The sequence below is a fragment of the Vanessa tameamea genome, chromosome 30 (genome assembly GCF_037043105.1).
Source record: "Vanessa tameamea isolate UH-Manoa-2023 chromosome 30, ilVanTame1 primary haplotype, whole genome shotgun sequence".
In the NCBI taxonomy this organism is placed as follows: Eukaryota; Metazoa; Arthropoda; class Insecta; order Lepidoptera; family Nymphalidae; genus Vanessa; species Vanessa tameamea.
The window spans coordinates 5274217-5291993 of record NC_087338.1 but is presented as its reverse complement, the minus strand read 5'-3'; the positions used below and the strand labels follow the sequence as shown (position 1 = coordinate 5291993).

At 34.2% G+C, this 17777-nt stretch overlaps 1 protein-coding gene across 1 annotated transcript; it reads left to right on the top strand.

Annotated features, from left to right (window-relative positions):
- Patr-1 (Protein associated with topo II related - 1) lies at positions 1 to 15876 on the top strand. The gene is made up of 17 exons (XM_026627699.2): positions 1 to 135; positions 1612 to 1693; positions 4880 to 4978; positions 5783 to 5886; positions 6129 to 6227; positions 6676 to 7461; positions 8298 to 8719; positions 9144 to 9285; positions 9556 to 9646; positions 10089 to 10219; positions 10385 to 10498; positions 10977 to 11099; positions 11636 to 11791; positions 11951 to 12094; positions 12354 to 12496; positions 13226 to 13328; positions 13615 to 15876. Exons 1-17 carry the CDS (start codon positions 97 to 99, stop codon positions 13912 to 13914), a joined length of 3078 nt encoding a protein of 1025 aa, XP_026483484.1. The 5' UTR covers positions 1 to 96; the 3' UTR covers positions 13915 to 15876.
- Positions 15877 to 17777: the final 1901 nt, after the last annotated feature.

Sequence of the window (17777 nt, the reverse complement as noted above, 5' to 3'; positions counted from 1 at the left end):
GTAACCAAACTGCCAACCGACATGGCGCCAGCGCCGTTGCGACACAGTAGCGTGACAAGTCATGTCATTTCTGCCCATGATATATGAAAAAATCCAATGGCAGATTCTTTTTTCGGGTTCGATACTTCGGTATCGGTAAGTAACTAAAAGTTTCTATACATTACAACAAGTTAAACGGTATTTATTGAGTAGCTATTCGCTACTAAAAGTAGAGCGCCAGCGTGCCAATACAGTTCATCATTGTAGTCATTTCTGCTAGTTTTCTCATGTTTTAACTCAACAAATACTCAATATACACATATATTCAATCTAAAACTACATATTGATGTGTTTTTTTTAATTTAAATTTTCTTTTAAAGTGTAAATTAACGTAAAATTCAACCCTTTGCGATTCCAATATTTTAGGTTTTGCGTATACAATGTTGTCAATAGTGTACGAAGATTGTGTTTCTATATATGTCGTTTTTCACTGAATTACTCATTGTTGGTCTGATATCATCGTTTCCACGTAATTTCTTTCTGAATAATATCGAACTTATGTATCTTGTCAATGAATATGATTATTTAATGGCCACATTTTATTATTTCGTTAGTAAAAACACAAATAATTAAGAAATATGTACAGTGTAACAAATAATTTTTCAGGTCTAAATATAAATATGTTTTCAAAAAATATTACAATTTTTTCTCCAACAATATCAGAATAAAATGAAATTCTAAAAATATTATTAAAATTAATTAATTCAATCAAATTTTCTATGTACAGTGTTAAAGTGTGTTTAAACATGAATTAGAAACGATAAATACAATCGCAGTGACATTAAAATAACCTCACTTTTGGAATTAAATTATTTAGTTCATAACATGTCTACATAACCAACCCAATGAGTATGACAATTATTAATCAAGCTCGGCTTTGGCAAAATAATTGACACAGAAACGAAATACAAATAAGAACAGTAAACAAGATACATTCCTTTCTTGTATATTGACCTGTGTTTATGTTTACTTTCGCTTATTAAAATATATGTTTATATATACTCATGTATTAAAATCACCCCCTAATTAACATTTATAGATGAATCATTTCATTTATAAATGTTAATTAGGGGGTGATTTTAATAATGCTGTCTTCTTCTTTCAAATGTTAAATTAATGTTGTTGGAAAGAGAGAAATTCTTATTAACTTAACACCAACTGAAAGATGTTCATAAGACATAAATGCATCGCTAATATTGAAGATTTTTTATGACAGTAATTGTTAGTATGTTTGGTTAAACTTTATCACATACTGGTTTCCTCATTAATATAACCGCTGAGCACAATATATATTAAGACACTCAGTGTTACCTAGGATTGACATGTTTTTACCTTTGGGCATTAAATCATCATGTAGACGAAATCTAGCAATTGTATTTTAACCTACTTACTAAAGAGATTGAGCTGAAAGTACTCTGTGCAAGGGCACACATTGTTCGTGCTAGTGATATAATTATTTGTTTTGTATATGGAATATATTCAACTAAAAATTATTTATATGTGTGTTGCTATTGGATCAGAATAAACGTTGAAGTCAAATGTGACAGTGAGAGTGATACAAATATTTTTCAGAACTTAAATGACGACGAAGGTGGTGGAGAGCCATCAGAGGAAGAGTACGATGCTCTCAACAATGAGACCTTTGGTCAAGACTGTAAGTACTATTTTGATCTCTCAGATATAACCATGAAGAGAAAAGATAAATACATTTGTTAAGTTGAAATGAGGTGATATCATTTTGTGGATGAAATCAAATGACTTTACTTTTGTGCAAGCCCGTCTGGGTAGGTACCAACCACTCATTAGATATTCCACCGCCAAACAACAGTACTCAGTATTGTTGCATTTCGGTTTGAAGGGTGAGTGAGCCAGTGTAAGTACAGGCACAAGGGACATAACATCATAGTTCCCAAGGTTGTTGGAGCATTGGTAAGATAAGGAATGTTTAAATACTTCTTACAGCGTCTTTGTCTATGGGCTGTGGTGACCACTTACCATCAGGTGGCCTATATGCTCATCCGCCAACCTATGCCATTAAAAAAAAACCTTTATTCAGGTTCATAAAAGTACTTTTGTTACAATCGTCATGTTAGAGTATCGATTAAAATCGAAAGCTACCACTGGGTCAGAATGTAGATTCTACTGATAAGACCCGGGACGAATCAGAGTAATAACTCATTTCTACCATTTTAATCGCTTCTCGAACGTCGGCGAAGTTGTTATCGGACCTTTTGAAGTAAAATTAAAGTGGACATAAGTAGTTAAGTGGAATGGTATTGTGTTATAAATACAGATATATTAATGAAGAACTGTTTGTTGTGTAAGGTTTTACTATCTCTTCCCCTCTATTTATCTGAATAGGTTATATATATTTATCACATGTGAGATCCTATTAATACAATACTGTATTAATTTGAAAAATATAATTGCGTGCCTTGATTAAACATGTGCTAACTTCATTATCTAAATGAATGATTTATGTTGTGGCAATGTAATCTAATTTCATTGGTAACGTTGAGGTAACCTTCGTTCCCTGATTCTTCAGATGTAACAGTCCTAGTGGTTACAGGGAAGATAATATAACTTTAATTAATATATCAAATATAATTAATGCAAGAGTTTTTTATTCTGATAAGAATTGTTGTTATAGCTCGATATATTCCGTACAAAAGGAAACAATAAACTACGGTATTTTAAAGATATTTTTCATTTAGAATACCAAAAATTCATTTAAAATGAGAGATTACCATTGTAGACATTAATATAGTTTTAAGTGTTTCGGACTTAGTAAAATAATTAGTTAAAAACTTAGTGATTGCTGGTAATAGAGAGAAATATATATATATCTCATAAAAAAACAAACAATACAATAAGGTTACTTTGACTAAAACTTATTTTGTAGACATTTAATAAGACGTTTCTTCAATATAGAAATCTTCAACAATGTACGATTGAGTTGGCTTGGGTAAACTATAAATTATGTATGTGTGTAAATAACTTGTAGTTTTATAAAATAACAAGTTGAAGTCATATGTTTCTTAACATATGAATAGTTATATTTAATTGTCGACCACCGTGGTCGCGTAGTGTGCACACCGGTTTTCATGGATACGCCACTCCGAGGTCCCGGGTTCGATTAGTTTTCTATGTTGTCTTGGGTCTGGGTGTTTGTGGTACCGTTACTTCTGATTTTCCATAACACAATTGCTTTAGCTACTTACATTGGGATCAGAGTAATGTATGTGATGCTGCCTAATATTTATTTATTGAATTTAAGATTGCCGGAAGAGAGTAATTCTTGAGTTTCTTGCTACATCTTTTCGGTAATCTTTATTCCAAAGAAGTGCTTGCTTTAAATTTAATTTTAAATCTTTTAAAATGACGCTTCAAGTGTTCACATGGGCTTACTTACAAAAAGTACTTTTTATTTGGTTGATCAAATGCATGTCAGTTCTGATCGTATGTTAATATTTTTATAAATAGCAATAGGTCTTCATTTATTTAAAAAATAAGGTTATTTGTTTATTTTTAATTCGATTGGCTTCAAGTAAAATATTTTTATCAGCAGAGAGACAATAATAAAATATTATGTACGTTCTTTATGTAAACAGCTATTACTGGAGGGGGCAAAGTTCTATAGAGATACTGGCATTGTCATTTTAATATTGTCTGTTCACTGAATTTAAATATTATCTGTGTAAGCTAAGTTTGTATAAAGACATAAATAAAACATTGTATACATAAGCTGTTCATTTCCCACTAGGCTAGGCTAAGGCCATTTTTTGTTAGTACGTTGGGTACTTTTGCCAGGCTGTTCCAATGTGTTTTATTGGATATGAAAGTTTCCTTGCAATGTTTTCCTTCACTGAGCATGAGATGAATTATAAACACAAATTAAGCACATGAAAATTCATTGATGCTTGCTTGTGTTTTGTTACCTCAATCGTTTTGTTAAGATTCAGGTGTTTTAGCCACTGAGGCATCATTTATGTTATCACTGGACTCTTAATTTATTATAAAATATAAAAATCTAATACAAAGGATGGGTTCATGATATCTGATAGATTTCGACCAATCTCATCAAGTTAAAAAAAAGACAGGGACCAATAATGCTCCCTTGCGGCACACCATCAGTAATTGTGGCTTCAGCACCGACAATACCTGTTATAAAGTTTTTTAAGATATTATGTTTAATTTTATAATTAGTTGTATTGGAACGATTAATAAAACGTTGGGATTTCTTTTACTTTCCTTCCTTAATAAAATTTGTAACTCATTATCAAATGCTTTGGATTAATCTTCAAAATTTCTCAAGGCGCTAACGATTCTTCAAAAAGTCAGTTTAGAACGGAAAACGACAAAGGGAAATAATATCAAATCTTCAACACTTCTTAGTGTATAAGATTTTCGAGACAAGGCATTCGTTTCTAAAATAAAACTCTGCAGATAGAAGTATGGAAAAGATTGCTATTACTGGTTGATTTTCAGATAGGATATATTAATTGTATTTTACTGGCATAACTTTGTATTTCAAATGTTGGAACTAGTGAGTTTCTTGGAAGGAAGGAACCGGTCCTTTCGATAGAGTCTACATTCCGACCTGATGGTGCAGAGTACTCTTGGGTGGTGGGTTGTGTAACCACAGACACAAGGGACATAACATCTTAGATTCCAAGGCTGTTGGCGAATTGGCGATGTAAGGAATGGTTAATTTTTCTTACATCGCCAATGTCTATGGGCAGTGATGACCACTTAGCATCAGATATAGCCCATCTGCCCGCCTACAAATATCATAAAAAAGATCTTTTGATAATCTAATTTAATAATAATAATGTGACAGCGGAAGAATTCGATTGGGAAGTTGAACACGAACATCTGGCTGAGCAACTTGAAAGTAGTCGCCGGAACGCAGCACTCGACGAGGCCGATTCGCGACTCGGTAAGTATCATGAGTAATATATTTGTAAATTCGACGCTTGAGTCTCAAAAAACTCACCTATACTGAGCGATACTCTAAACCCAGTACTACAATAGTATTGATTTTATATGCCCTTTAATTTTGGGTATATATGAAATGACTAAATATACAAACTAACTGATATATTTGGAGAAAGTAGGTCAGACGTTATAAAGTAAAATGCGGGTATGTTTCACTTATAAATAGATCATCAAAGACTATCTAGAACCGCTCTATGACATAAACAATAAAAATGTAATTCATTTAATATATTAATACAACCAAACAGACTGGTGTTAGTAGGATTCATTTATGCTTTTTGAAGATAATTATATAGTATATTGTAGGATGCTTAGTGACGTCAGTGTATTTTTTTAAAGAAAATCTCCAATTTATAAAATATATGGTACCACATCATACATGGTGGTTGGAACTTACCCGAGCCCGTCTTGGTAGGTCTAGGTACCATGTCACTCTGCCACGAAATAAATGTACTTAGTACTCTCTCATAAAAACCTTGAAACCGGACCAAAAAAACCGGTTTTAGGGGTGAGAGAGTCACAGTCTTAGATCTTGAGATTAGTGGCGCTACAAGTTACAACGCAAAAGTTTAGATGGTGGTGACTAGCACAAGGGGCTCTATTCACCAGTCTGCTTACCTATGACAAACAATAAAAAAACATACGACGACAGCGCCCTTTATATTTTTCATATAACAATGCTGTGTGACAGATGAATTGATTTGTTTTTATCATTAAAGAAGGTGCCTGTATATCGATATTACAGAAGCATCGCTGTCTCAGCTAGTGTTGGACGAAACGGATGCGCCACAGACTAGAAGCCTCGGCTCGAGCGTGTGGCGTCACGATCTTTCTTTCCCTGCGCCAACGGTAAGTACTTTTAAGTCAATTTGAGTTCATAAAAAGTTATTAGTTATTTCGTTGAGATATTGTCAGTAATAACCGAACCTTAAAAAAGCTCATATAGCGTTTGGTCTTGATTCATCTTCTATTATTTTGGGTACATTTGTAAAGTGTCCTTTCCTATATTTTACAAAATTTCCAAATCTCGGATGTTACTGATGACTCGATGCCTAAATTAAAACTACTTATAATTATTAAAAAATCCACAGCCGGTACCTACACTTAAAAATGTCTGCACGGTGGAAGAGTTGGAGCGACAGCTGCGCCAAAATCAAGCGCCGCAAAACTACTCACAGAACTATTTTCAGGTTTGTTTGAACTTTTGACGACTAATCAGGGGTTAGACAGTACATTCGTCGTTGACAAAATGATTTTGAATTTAGCTTTCGTCTAAATTATCCAATAGAATATGCCCATTGTTAATCACGTGATGGATTGAATATAAATGCATGTTAATTACAAATATATTTAAGTAATTTTGGCCTTTTCTAAAAATGAATCGACAATCGCTATGTGATTTCATCTAGGCCTGCAGATCGTTTCTACAGTATGCATTAACAAACTCGGCTTATAACAAATATTTTGCTGTGTCCGTGTGAATAGGTATTTTATCATTACTTTACTTCTTTAAAGAAACTGTCTAAATTCGATCAATTTATTTCAATCAAATACTCTATGTATTTTTTGACTTAATGAGTGAATGAAGTTATCTTAAATCAGTATCTACTTATTTAAACTGTTATTTTATCTTTGTAGCCAAGATTTCCACCGGTTATCCTTCAAAGGCCGCCAGGACTTCAAGCACCAGTACCACTACCATTTGCCCCACAGCAATCAATGGCTCATAATATGAACCAAATGAACCAACCATTGAATAAGATAATCGGGCAAAATTCTCAAATGAATCAAAACCAAATGATGAATCACATGACTCCAAACATGAATCAAATGGGACAAAATATGAACCAAATGGGACACAATGTGAACCAGCTTGGTCAAAACATGAATCCTCTTGGACAAAATATGAATCAAATGGGACAAAATATGAACCAAATGGGGCATAGTGTGAACCAGTTCATGCAAAATTCAAATCAAATGAATCAGTTTCAAAATAATCAAATGGGCCAAGGTATGATGAATCAGATGCAAAACATGAATGTCCATCACCAAAACAATCAAATGATGCCGAACCAGATGGGCCCAGGCATGAACCAGATAGGTCAAAATATGAACCAGATGGTGCAAAATGTAAACCAGATGCCTCCCAATATGAATCAGATGGGGCAAAATATGAGTCAAATGGGTCAAAATATGAATCCAATGGGGCAAAATATGAATAAAATGGGACAGAACATGAATCAAATGGGACAAAATATGAGTCAGATGGGACAAAATCAGATGATACCAAACGGTAATCAGTTTGGTATGAATCAGTTTCCACATATGATGGGGCAACCTAGGATGATGGCGCCCCCGCCTGGTATCGGCATGCCAAGACAGAATTTTAGCCCTAGTATGAATCAATTCAATCCGAATTTTCGTGTAAGTAAGACATTTCGAATAAAACATTATATATCTCCAAATAGAGTAGTGTTATTCATGATTTAAAATTATCAATACTAGTATTTTTTGTTATTTTTACTTACAGGGTAGCGAATTTATAGAATATTATGATTATATTAAGAAAAAATCTGTTTTATTTTTGGCTCAGAATTATCGTAATTATTCTTTATTGATATAAGATACATAAGAATAGTCTGAGTGTTGGTTAAAAATGAAATAATGCTTACGTCTTTTTGTGTTAGGGTTCAACGGCCTTTATATAATAGGCTATTTGACAATGCGAAAAATAAAGTGTCAATTATTGTAATCAGTATATATTATGTGTTTAAAAATGGTTATTTATCAACGAAAGTTGAAAATAATAATTAATTTATTCAAAAATCCATAAATAAAAATGCATTTTTTTTAAACGTTTGTCACGTGACACAAAACGCTTCTGATTGGTCGGGCTTATGATGACGTCACTTGATTATGAACCTCGTTTGATTACTGTATGTGGATTTTATGTGCCACAGATTAAAATACAGGCAAGTGACGTTACCGACCCCATTGCAGCGCCATATTGTGAAAGTAGCGTTTTCGCGCGCTATTTAAATATGGAATTTTTATTTTGATATTTTTCAGCAAATATGTACTAGAATTAAATAAACCTTTTACTGGGTTCATTAACCTCTACTAAATAATATAAAATGAATTTTAAAAACCAGTCAAATAGCCTATTAAATATTTTTATATATTAGCATTTTTGGATGCGTCATTAATACAATAAAAATCATTAATATTTTTTTTTAATCTATTAAATAAACATGTTACAGGGACCATCAATTCCAAAAAACGACCAGACAATATCACAATCCAACATGGTTATGAACCAAATGAATAAACCGCAACAATTGAACCAACCGATCAAACCGCCAAATCAAATAACACAATCGCCGCAGAACAAAATACAGAAGCCGGTCCAAAATGTTCAGAACATGGGCCAGAATGTGGTTCAAAATGTTCAAAATCAACCAAAGTTGAAGAGTCGTGTGTACAACAACTCAAAGAACCTGACCTCACAGAATATGGTGCAAATAATACAGAATACTCATCCGATGCTACAATTTAACAATAGTTACCATAACGCGAGCCATCATCCGATGTTGAACAACCGGAATCTGTTCAACAACCAGGTTATGAATAATCATAATATGATGTTCAATCGACAAAATGGGACGTTTAGTAATGCTAATAGGTCAGTATCTTTTTCATATATATAATTCCTATGTGTGTATGTCATTCTTTGTGGGAGTGCGTTTGAGTGAGGTAGTGAGTCGGTTGCACGCAGTCGGTTGAGCAGTGTTTGTGGTTCTGGACTCTTTTCCATACATGAAATGTTATTTCATCCGTACGAAGGCTGGTCATGCAGCTAAAAAATGAATACTTATACTGATTGATTATCAATGTAAACCGAAAACAACTGACTCATTGAACTAAAATTTGGGAAATAAGTTTATTTTATTATGTTTGTTTCAAATCGGTAATCACCTGTAAGTTTTACAAATCACGACTTGTTGATAAACAAGTCCGATTTGCAAGTCACGTTAAATAACACATTTATTGAGAAAGGTATCCATCATGTACGAAGTAGCTAGGTAACGTGTATTTGTCTCTTTCAGACATTCAAATAGTGACGATAGTGCAAGCGACACGGATGACTACGCCGGCCTCATGACGCAGAGAGAGAAACAGTGGCTCATTAATATACAAATGTTGCAATTGAACACAGGAACACCCTATATACACGATTTTTATTATACGGTAAGTTTTTTTAAAGCATTGTGTTTGAATTCTATTTTGTGTTGAGCATGTTTTATATACCGGTCTTGCAACTTGGAATTCCAATATACTATTAAATTCAATTCAATTGTTGAAAGAAAATCCAAATGATCTTGCAATCGAGGGCTATTGAAAATTAAATAATATCAAATTGGCAAATTGGATGAATACTTGAACAGGTATCATAGATGTTGACAACCCAACGAGGAGTCCTAAGTTTCTATAATAACAAACATTTTTTTAATTTTTCAGGTCTTTTTAGAAAGGCAGGCTAACAAAGAAAAGGAAGGCGTCAAGGAAGCACACAAGGCCAATCAGCAGAACCATCCATTCTATAGTGGAGGTAAGCTTTTCTTTGTATTCCTTTTCATTTCCGTTTTAAGTCAACTCGTAATTTAATTCATATAGATTTTTTGTCATAAACTATCGAACTGTCAAAGGTCAACTTAGATTACCGTTTTACCAGTGGTAGGAGAATTAAAGATGAACAAATCTTAGATTTACATATGTGATACTTGAGTAGACGTGAGTAATTGGCTTTGACCTTGAATTGACGTAACGTCATTGGCTGAAATCAAAATAATGGGTGTGATTAGCAAACGATGACATTTGAATGAATGAATGAATCTTTGGAAGTAAAATGACAGAGGATATAAGTAGTACAGTTTTGTATAATCCATAGAAAATATTAATCAATAATTGCTCGCATTGCGGAGTCTATATCAAATCTCATGGGCTGTGAAAATCAAAGGTTATCTTCATTTCGATTTTGTGCGTGTCCGCAGCGGTGAAGCAGGAGAGCGAGGCGCTGCGGCCGCGCGAGCGCCACAACTCGCACCGCCACAACTCCACGGGCGACGACGCGCCGCGCGCCTACGTGCCCACGCAGTTCGAGAACTCGCTCGGGAAGCTGCAGGTAGCCGCCGCGCCCAGCGGAGCCCGTCGCGAGACTGACGAACGCATTTCCTTTTCCATTTGAGATTACCATTGCGACTTTTGCGATTCGGAGCGGTGAATTTAAAATGTTCGTCCTGTGATTGACCGAATGGTATATTTGAATGGCAACAATTTTATGTTTCAGTGTGGTAGCGTGACGGCGCCTAGGAAGATAATCGACGTGGAGGTGGTCGCGGAACCGGCCTCCGGGAGACAGTCCCGGGCTCCGAGTGTAGCCAGCACCACGAATCCCGCTGAGGTATATTTTTGTCACTTGTTTCGTACTCGAATAAGTTATGGCATATTCCAGGTAAAAGGTCTCTGCGGTGGAAGGTACAGAGCCTATTTATAACTCGAATCTAATATTGTTTGGTGGAAAAATATGTGATAGTATTTTATCTAACTAGTAAAGCTTGTGTAAACTTTAGGTGGGTACTCCCCACTTATTATTAACCAGTTGTCACTCAAAGGTTTTAGGTTTAAAGACCTCTGCCTCTTTTCTTAGGTTTCACACTTGCTTAATACCACATTTCATCAAATTCGGTTCAGTATTCGCCCGTGAAAACGTAACAGAAAAACAGAAAGCGCGTTTATAATATTGCTAAAGATTATCGTGAAATTTTTTTTTTTAATAATATTTATAATGGTATTAGTAGATTTTACATATATTATGTTAAAATAAATAAAATTTTTGTAATATATAGAATTTCCAAATGTCATAGTTACATTGGTTTCAGGTGCCACGCGAAGTCCGTAGAACGAAACAACTCTTACTGGATATAGAAGCGTTATATCTCATACTGCTAAGACTTGAAGAACTCAACGACCCACTGGCTATATCCAACGCGCTTATATTGAAAGTAAGTTAAAGTAACGGCCTGTAAATGCCCCACTGCTGGGCTAAGGCCTCTTATCGCTGAACGCTGCTGAGATGTTGGTTGGTGGATACACATGCGGCAGGATTTTATTGTAATTAGACACATGATGGTTTTCTTCATCGCCAAGTACTATACCGTACGAGATGAATTAAAAAAATAAATTAAGCACATGAAAATTCAGTGGTTTTTGCTGGAACCGGCAATCGTCGGTTAAGACGCACACGTTTTAACCGCTGGACAGTCTTGGCTCGAAATAAGTTATAGTATTTCAACAAAACAGAGAGTAGCCAACTGAACTCAAAAAAGCTACCATCTGCGTAGGTACCACCCACTCATCAAAACATCATACATTGTACAAACCAAATATCACCGTTGTATCACGGATCTGTAATATAAACGAATATACAAACGATTGCTAACTCGACCAATGATATTACGTCTCCAGCCATTGCTTTAGGCTATATTTGCGAAAGTCATACTATTAAATGTTCAAATATTAACATATAGAGATATTTCAGGAAAGAGAAGAGAAACAGAAACAGCTTGAACTGGCCCAGAAGGAAGCGGAGATTGAACAGGAGGAAGATTCTAATCTTTTCCTCAAGAACATAGAATCTGTACAAAGGAGACCCAAACAAGAGAGTCCCAAAAACGAGTGTATTGACAAGAGACAGGTAAGTGTAATCTCTTATCAGTTCTAGTGGTTTAAAAATAGAATGAACTGTAATATGTACAATACACTATATACTGTCAGGTTTAGGTAATAAAATAGGCCTATGTCCTTCCTCGGGTTTCCAGCTAAAGATGTTTATATAATAAATATATCGTTATAGGTAGTTAACCTGGCGCTATGTCAGAAACCAGCTCCGATCAAGAATCTCCTAGACGAGGACAAGGATGAACTGCTAAACAAGATGTTCTCCGGGCTTCTGCACAGCGATCGACTACCGCAGATGTTGACTGTCAGGAAAGGCCGGGTAAGTTTGAGGCTGAGATTTTCATCGGGGTTTTACTCCGAAGGGATCACAGCCAGCTGATGCTCCGCACTAGTGATGTGAGGCCGCATAACGTAACGCATTTGTAACCAACTATCCAATAGAATATCGTATATAGTACTATCGACTGAACACTTTCCCGGAAGTGTTAATGTACAGAGTCGCAGCACACCCAACGCCTAAGGAATAGTCGGCAATGAACCTTAGTCCAGTCCGAGTAGTGCAGCCGGTGTGTCCGCAGGCGCTGCTGGTGCGCTTCCTGCGGCGCGCGCCGGTGCCGCACGCGCGGCTGCGCCAGCTGTGGGCGCGCGTGCTGCGCGCGCTCGCGCCCGCCGCGCGCCGCGACGACGGCGGCCTGGCCGCGCTCGCGCACCACTACCGCCGGTACGCACGCACGCTCTACTCTGCCTCAATCTAACCATAGGAGGAAAAAGTTCACTGTGGATTTGCGAAAAAATGCCGTTTTGAGCGTCGACGAAACTGTTATCGGAATTTTGGTAGTAAAATTAAATGGGTTAAATGCATCAGTGTTGTATTATAAATGAAGACGTATTAATTATAAACTCTTTGTAGTGCACGACAAAGCTGAGTTATTAGCGAATCGCATGAAATACGTAAATCTAAAGTTTATTTATCTTTTTTCCTACTTCGATCGGAATAGGCTATAGATACCACCTCCTCATTTGATATTCTACTGCCAAACAGCAATACTTATATTTATTGTGTTCCTTTTTAAAGGTGAGTGACCCAGTGTAGACTACAAGCGAGCGAGCAAAATTTCTTGCGGCGGTTAATAATGGCTTTGGGCCCGTATCTATTCCATTAAAAAAATTATTAAGAGCCACGCTGATGGGTCTTACCGTAACGTCGACGCTATAACTACGAGCCTATTTTTTGTAGCTTTTCTAATTTTAATTTTATTTGATATAATTCGTCATTATTTACGTAAAATAAAGGATCCATAAAGAAATCATATTAAATAGACATCTGGTATGTTCGACAATCCAACAGTTGAAATAATATTTCTATAAATGTTTCGAATGATATTGACATAAAATATTGAGCGTTCGTTATTAATCTACCGTAAATTTAATATAAAATTATCCTTCACAGCTACATTCAAAGTACGTCAGGATGGTCTGCAGTTATAGAATCATGCAGCTTCCTCTCCGAAGCCTTGGACCCGGCGAGGACACCCCATGTGTTGACTACTTCTGTAAGTTTACCCTATAAATTAAACATTTCCTATATTATATTGTCAAGTTAAAAAGTATTATTCCGTCTTATTCTAATATCTTCGACAGTATTATGTTTAATTAATTTCCACCCACGACTCCATCACGATCATGTGTTAAATAAACCAATGCCTCTACAAATATTCCTAACGATGATGATATGTGTAGTTAAAACGTAAAAGCGTAACAAACAAACAAGTACACACATTAACTTCATCTTCACAAATTTAAATTATCTCGAATTAAATTTTAATTATTGACTTTCAGCTAACTCTAAGCTGCGTCTGCGCACTGGTGGAGCGCGCCATAGTCCTCGTGAACACGCCCGAAGCGACCGCCAACGAGAGACAGTGGTACAAATTCCTCAAGACCCTCGCGAGGGCGCTCAAAAACACGACCCTCATCGTGGCGAAACCGATTCAACCTCTCCCCGAAGCGAAGGTCTTGCACCACATCAAACAGCTGGAATCCAGGTCGACGATAGAGATCTTACAGCGAGGTAAGGCTGCCGACTTTGAATTGACGAAGACTGACGTGTCCGAGCAGTTGGTCAAACATTTGTGTTGATGTTTGCCAAAAATATGTTATGAATGTACGGGTCTGGTCGGTTTGGTCGAATGTCTGTTCAAGATTAGTTGAATTATCGATTAGCCTAGTGGAAATTAAATGCTTTCATTTTGTATTAAATTTTTTATAATTTATTTCTTATTCTATAGAAAATTACGTGTAGTTTTTAAGTATAGCGTTCTAAAGATGTTGACGATTTTACTAGTTCGACCCGTCCGACCGACCCGCTCGCGTCGACCGTCGTGTCGCGATCGTATTGCGGCCGTAAGGAAAATGAAGCGTTTCACGTTCGATTATAGTTATATATTTGTATAAATGAATTATTTTTGCGATGTTTTTCTTATGGTCTTGTAAAAATTGTAGATAGTAGGTATGTACTGATTTGTACTCTATGTGATTGATTTTAAAGTTTAATATCGGGTGACTATGATTATGGAATCAAAGATTATCTTTTTCTACGTTTGACTAGATTTCGCTTTTTGGTAAAGAAACGAGAAATTTCTACATAATTATTGAATATAAAAAAAAACGAAAAGTATAAATTTCTTGGAATGTAAAAAAAATTGTATTTGTTTTTTTTTTAAACCGATAAAGTAGGTAATTTCTATCAATTGTATATTGAATGTGTAATTACTAATTATATTAGGTGTATGTATGTTTTAGGAGTCGAAGTTAAGCAATTTTGTAAATGTAATGTATGTAATTAAACTTAATGTTTATATTTTGGTGAGATTGTTCAAAAATTGTAAATCTTTATATTAAAAGAAAAAAAAAAATTGCTTATTTTCCGCTCTGTTATTGATACGTCATTCTGATATTAGTTTAGCAAAGAATGGCAATACTGAAAAGCTTTTATTATTTTAAGATGGTAACACCGTCTATGTGTTGTCAGGTTTTGAATCTTCGACGGTGGATTTTTTGATAGGAAAAAAAATTAATGAAGATTTTTGTGTATTTATTGGGTTAAAAAATTTAAAAAAAAAATCCCAAATGCAAGTGATTTAGATTTATCTGATTATTAATAGGATATGTTGTATTCTTTTTCGATGAAACTTTGTGTAGTCTGTATGTCTGTACGTCGAGGATTATTCCAATTCGTCAAGTATTGATTCTGACGTAATAAAACCTGACATCACTGACCATGATGATACTATATGAATTTATATTTTAATCGTGCATCTGTAAATATTAAGAAATATAACACTAGAATTGAAGCTTTTTATTTAAAAAAAAAAGAGAGACAAATATTGCTTTTTTTTTAAATCGATAACGGGGTTGCTATACTAAAAAAAAAAAAAGAGATCCATTGAATTTTGTAATATGGAGAGAATATGTTTGTATTCCATAAAAATTCTTGGATAAAAATGATATAGGGCTGAATTTTTCGTTTCTTTTTTTTTTTCGTCTTAATTAATCTGTGATCGCCCATTGGTTAATTTTAAAATTCGTATTTCGTAGGAAAAAATCAGTCCTCAAAACAAAATCACATCTCAATATTTGTTTTATGTTATGTGAATTTGTATTTGTACATTAATAAAACTCATTGTCTCATTTAGGGTATATCGTTGTTTAATCTGTGGAACTTTAGGTGATTTTTTTTGAAAGGAATTCTGTATTTTCTATGTTTAAAATTAACCTGTTTTCTATCATAAATATAATATATTAATGTTCATCACAAATGTAACTAATTCCAACGTAATTTAAAATTTAATAACTGGATTGAACTGGATTAATCTCGCTTGGAAGATAGCGAACAGCTAAGGTGTTTGTATGTCTTTTACACATTTTTTATATTCCATAACATTATAAATCTTTTTTTTTTTTTAATTTAATTTCATTAAATATTTACAGCAGATCATAATTTATTTAATATCTTAACTAACCTAAATTAACTTTGTAATTTTTGAAGGACTTTTTTGCAATACAAGCACAAAATGTATCCTATGGTATTATAACTACGAAATGAACTGTTTCTGTTCGTATTTTATTAACTAATCCGGTTCCACTTATAATATTTATCGAAGATAATTTTTAGAAAGGCACCTGTCTCCTTTATGATCCAGGATTAGACTTTCAGCCGGCGATACTTTCGCGTTTAACATTGTCTTTCACGACACGACGTTGCAACGTTACACGATGTCGCAACGTGCCACGTCATGACGTCGAAACTTGTATGGTAGCCCTAAGTGAAACTGTACTGTACCGTCTAGTACATTACATACATACATTCGAAAGCGTGTGGCAATGATAGACAACATATTTGCTTGCTTTCTTGCATATAGATTACCTTTTCTATCAGAAGTGTTTGAAAAATAATCCAAATTAAACCGATTTTAACCGGTTACAATGATGGAAAGTTTTTTTATACCAAATCCGGTTTAAACCAGATTCGATATGTATAACGTGACGTCGCTAACAAATACAGCTGATCCTTCATATTGCACTGAATTTTTTTATGTGTTTTATTGATATGCCTCAATGGGATAATGATAATATATTGCTCGTCGTTATCTATCTCGGAACTCATTACTAACGTCGAATGGCAGAATTATTCGCTTAACGCACTTATTATTAATACGTAAGGCGGGAATTTCAAATGTATACATTTATTTTTTGTCGCCAGTCTTGTCGATGTTTATTTAAATCTATAATCTAAGAAAATATTCTCACAATTAATATAATTTATACTTCCATCTGAAGATGTCTCGGGAATTTTGACAAGGGTGTCAAATTTTAAAATAAGTGTCGATTTTTTTTTCGATTTCCACTTAAACCTAACCTTAAATATTATCTGTGATTGGGCGATCTCGCCCAACGAAACGTCGTAATAATATTAAAATTTGATTTAATTATCTTCTGTCCGAAGTATAAATTATATTAACAGTAAGAAAATAGTTTATACATACGCAAATTATTATATAATATTTTTTATATAATAATACCGAAATTCGTTTGCGTTTGTTTCGAATTCCCGTCTTAAAAAATCTTAAAATTTAATATATTATTGCAATTTATTGTCAAAAGATTTTTGCGCGCCAAAATGTATGTCAACATGACATTGCTAACTTAGTAAAAATTTCGAAGCGATTTGCGCGCGAAAATCTTAAATGTTGAAGTTTATAAAATCAACTGCCAATTCAGTTAGAGGCCAACAAACTTATCTGGATCGAATTTAGTGTTGCTATTAAAAAAATATATGCATAACATTTGAAATTGTTGCCAAAATTTACAAAAAATAATACTTAATATAATTTAATACAAATAATTTAAAATATAAACAAATGTCTGACGAAATGGCGTTTCAAGATGGCGTCTGAATTTCTATTTTCGCTACAGATAAGTTTTTGGTGTTGTAAATTGTTAGTTATACGATAATTTGTTATCACAACATTTATTTTTAAACCGTGTTTCGTTTAATCGCTGGTGGAGTTAATTTTTTTACTATCTATTGGTAGTTTTTAGTTTTTTTTTTATCAGTAAAATAATTAAAATGCAATTTGTTTATAGTAAAAATGTGTTTTATTGCGTTTGATATCCCGATCGAAGTGAATATTTTGAAAACCTATCAGATGAACATGATCATTTAGTTAGAACAAAGGGTATATTATGACTTATCAAAGCCTATAATTATATTTCTTTTGCGTATAATGTAATCGACACTTAGAAAACTTCGGTATAAGATGAGCTGGGTTTAATATTCTGACATCTTACCTGAGTAATCGAATTATATATAAATAAAATAATGTTAAATATCTGCGTTCGTTTGCAGACTAATTATTGCCATCCAAATGAAATATTAACAATTCGGGTCGACAATTCTCCGACTGTTATTTCTGGACAGTACTCTATTTAACTAACCGAAA

Excerpts from the sequence above, each read along its gene's own strand:
- Patr-1 (XM_026627699.2), top strand. The coding sequence starts at position 97 with ATGGCAGATTCTTTTTTCGGGTTCGATACTTCGGTATCG. Across the intron at positions 8,720-9,143 it reads ACGTTTAGTAATGCTAATAG|ACATTCAAATAGTGACGATA; the intron begins GTCAGTATCTTT and ends TGTCTCTTTCAG. Across the intron at positions 10,220-10,384 it reads ACTCGCTCGGGAAGCTGCAG|TGTGGTAGCGTGACGGCGCC; the intron begins GTAGCCGCCGCG and ends TTTATGTTTCAG.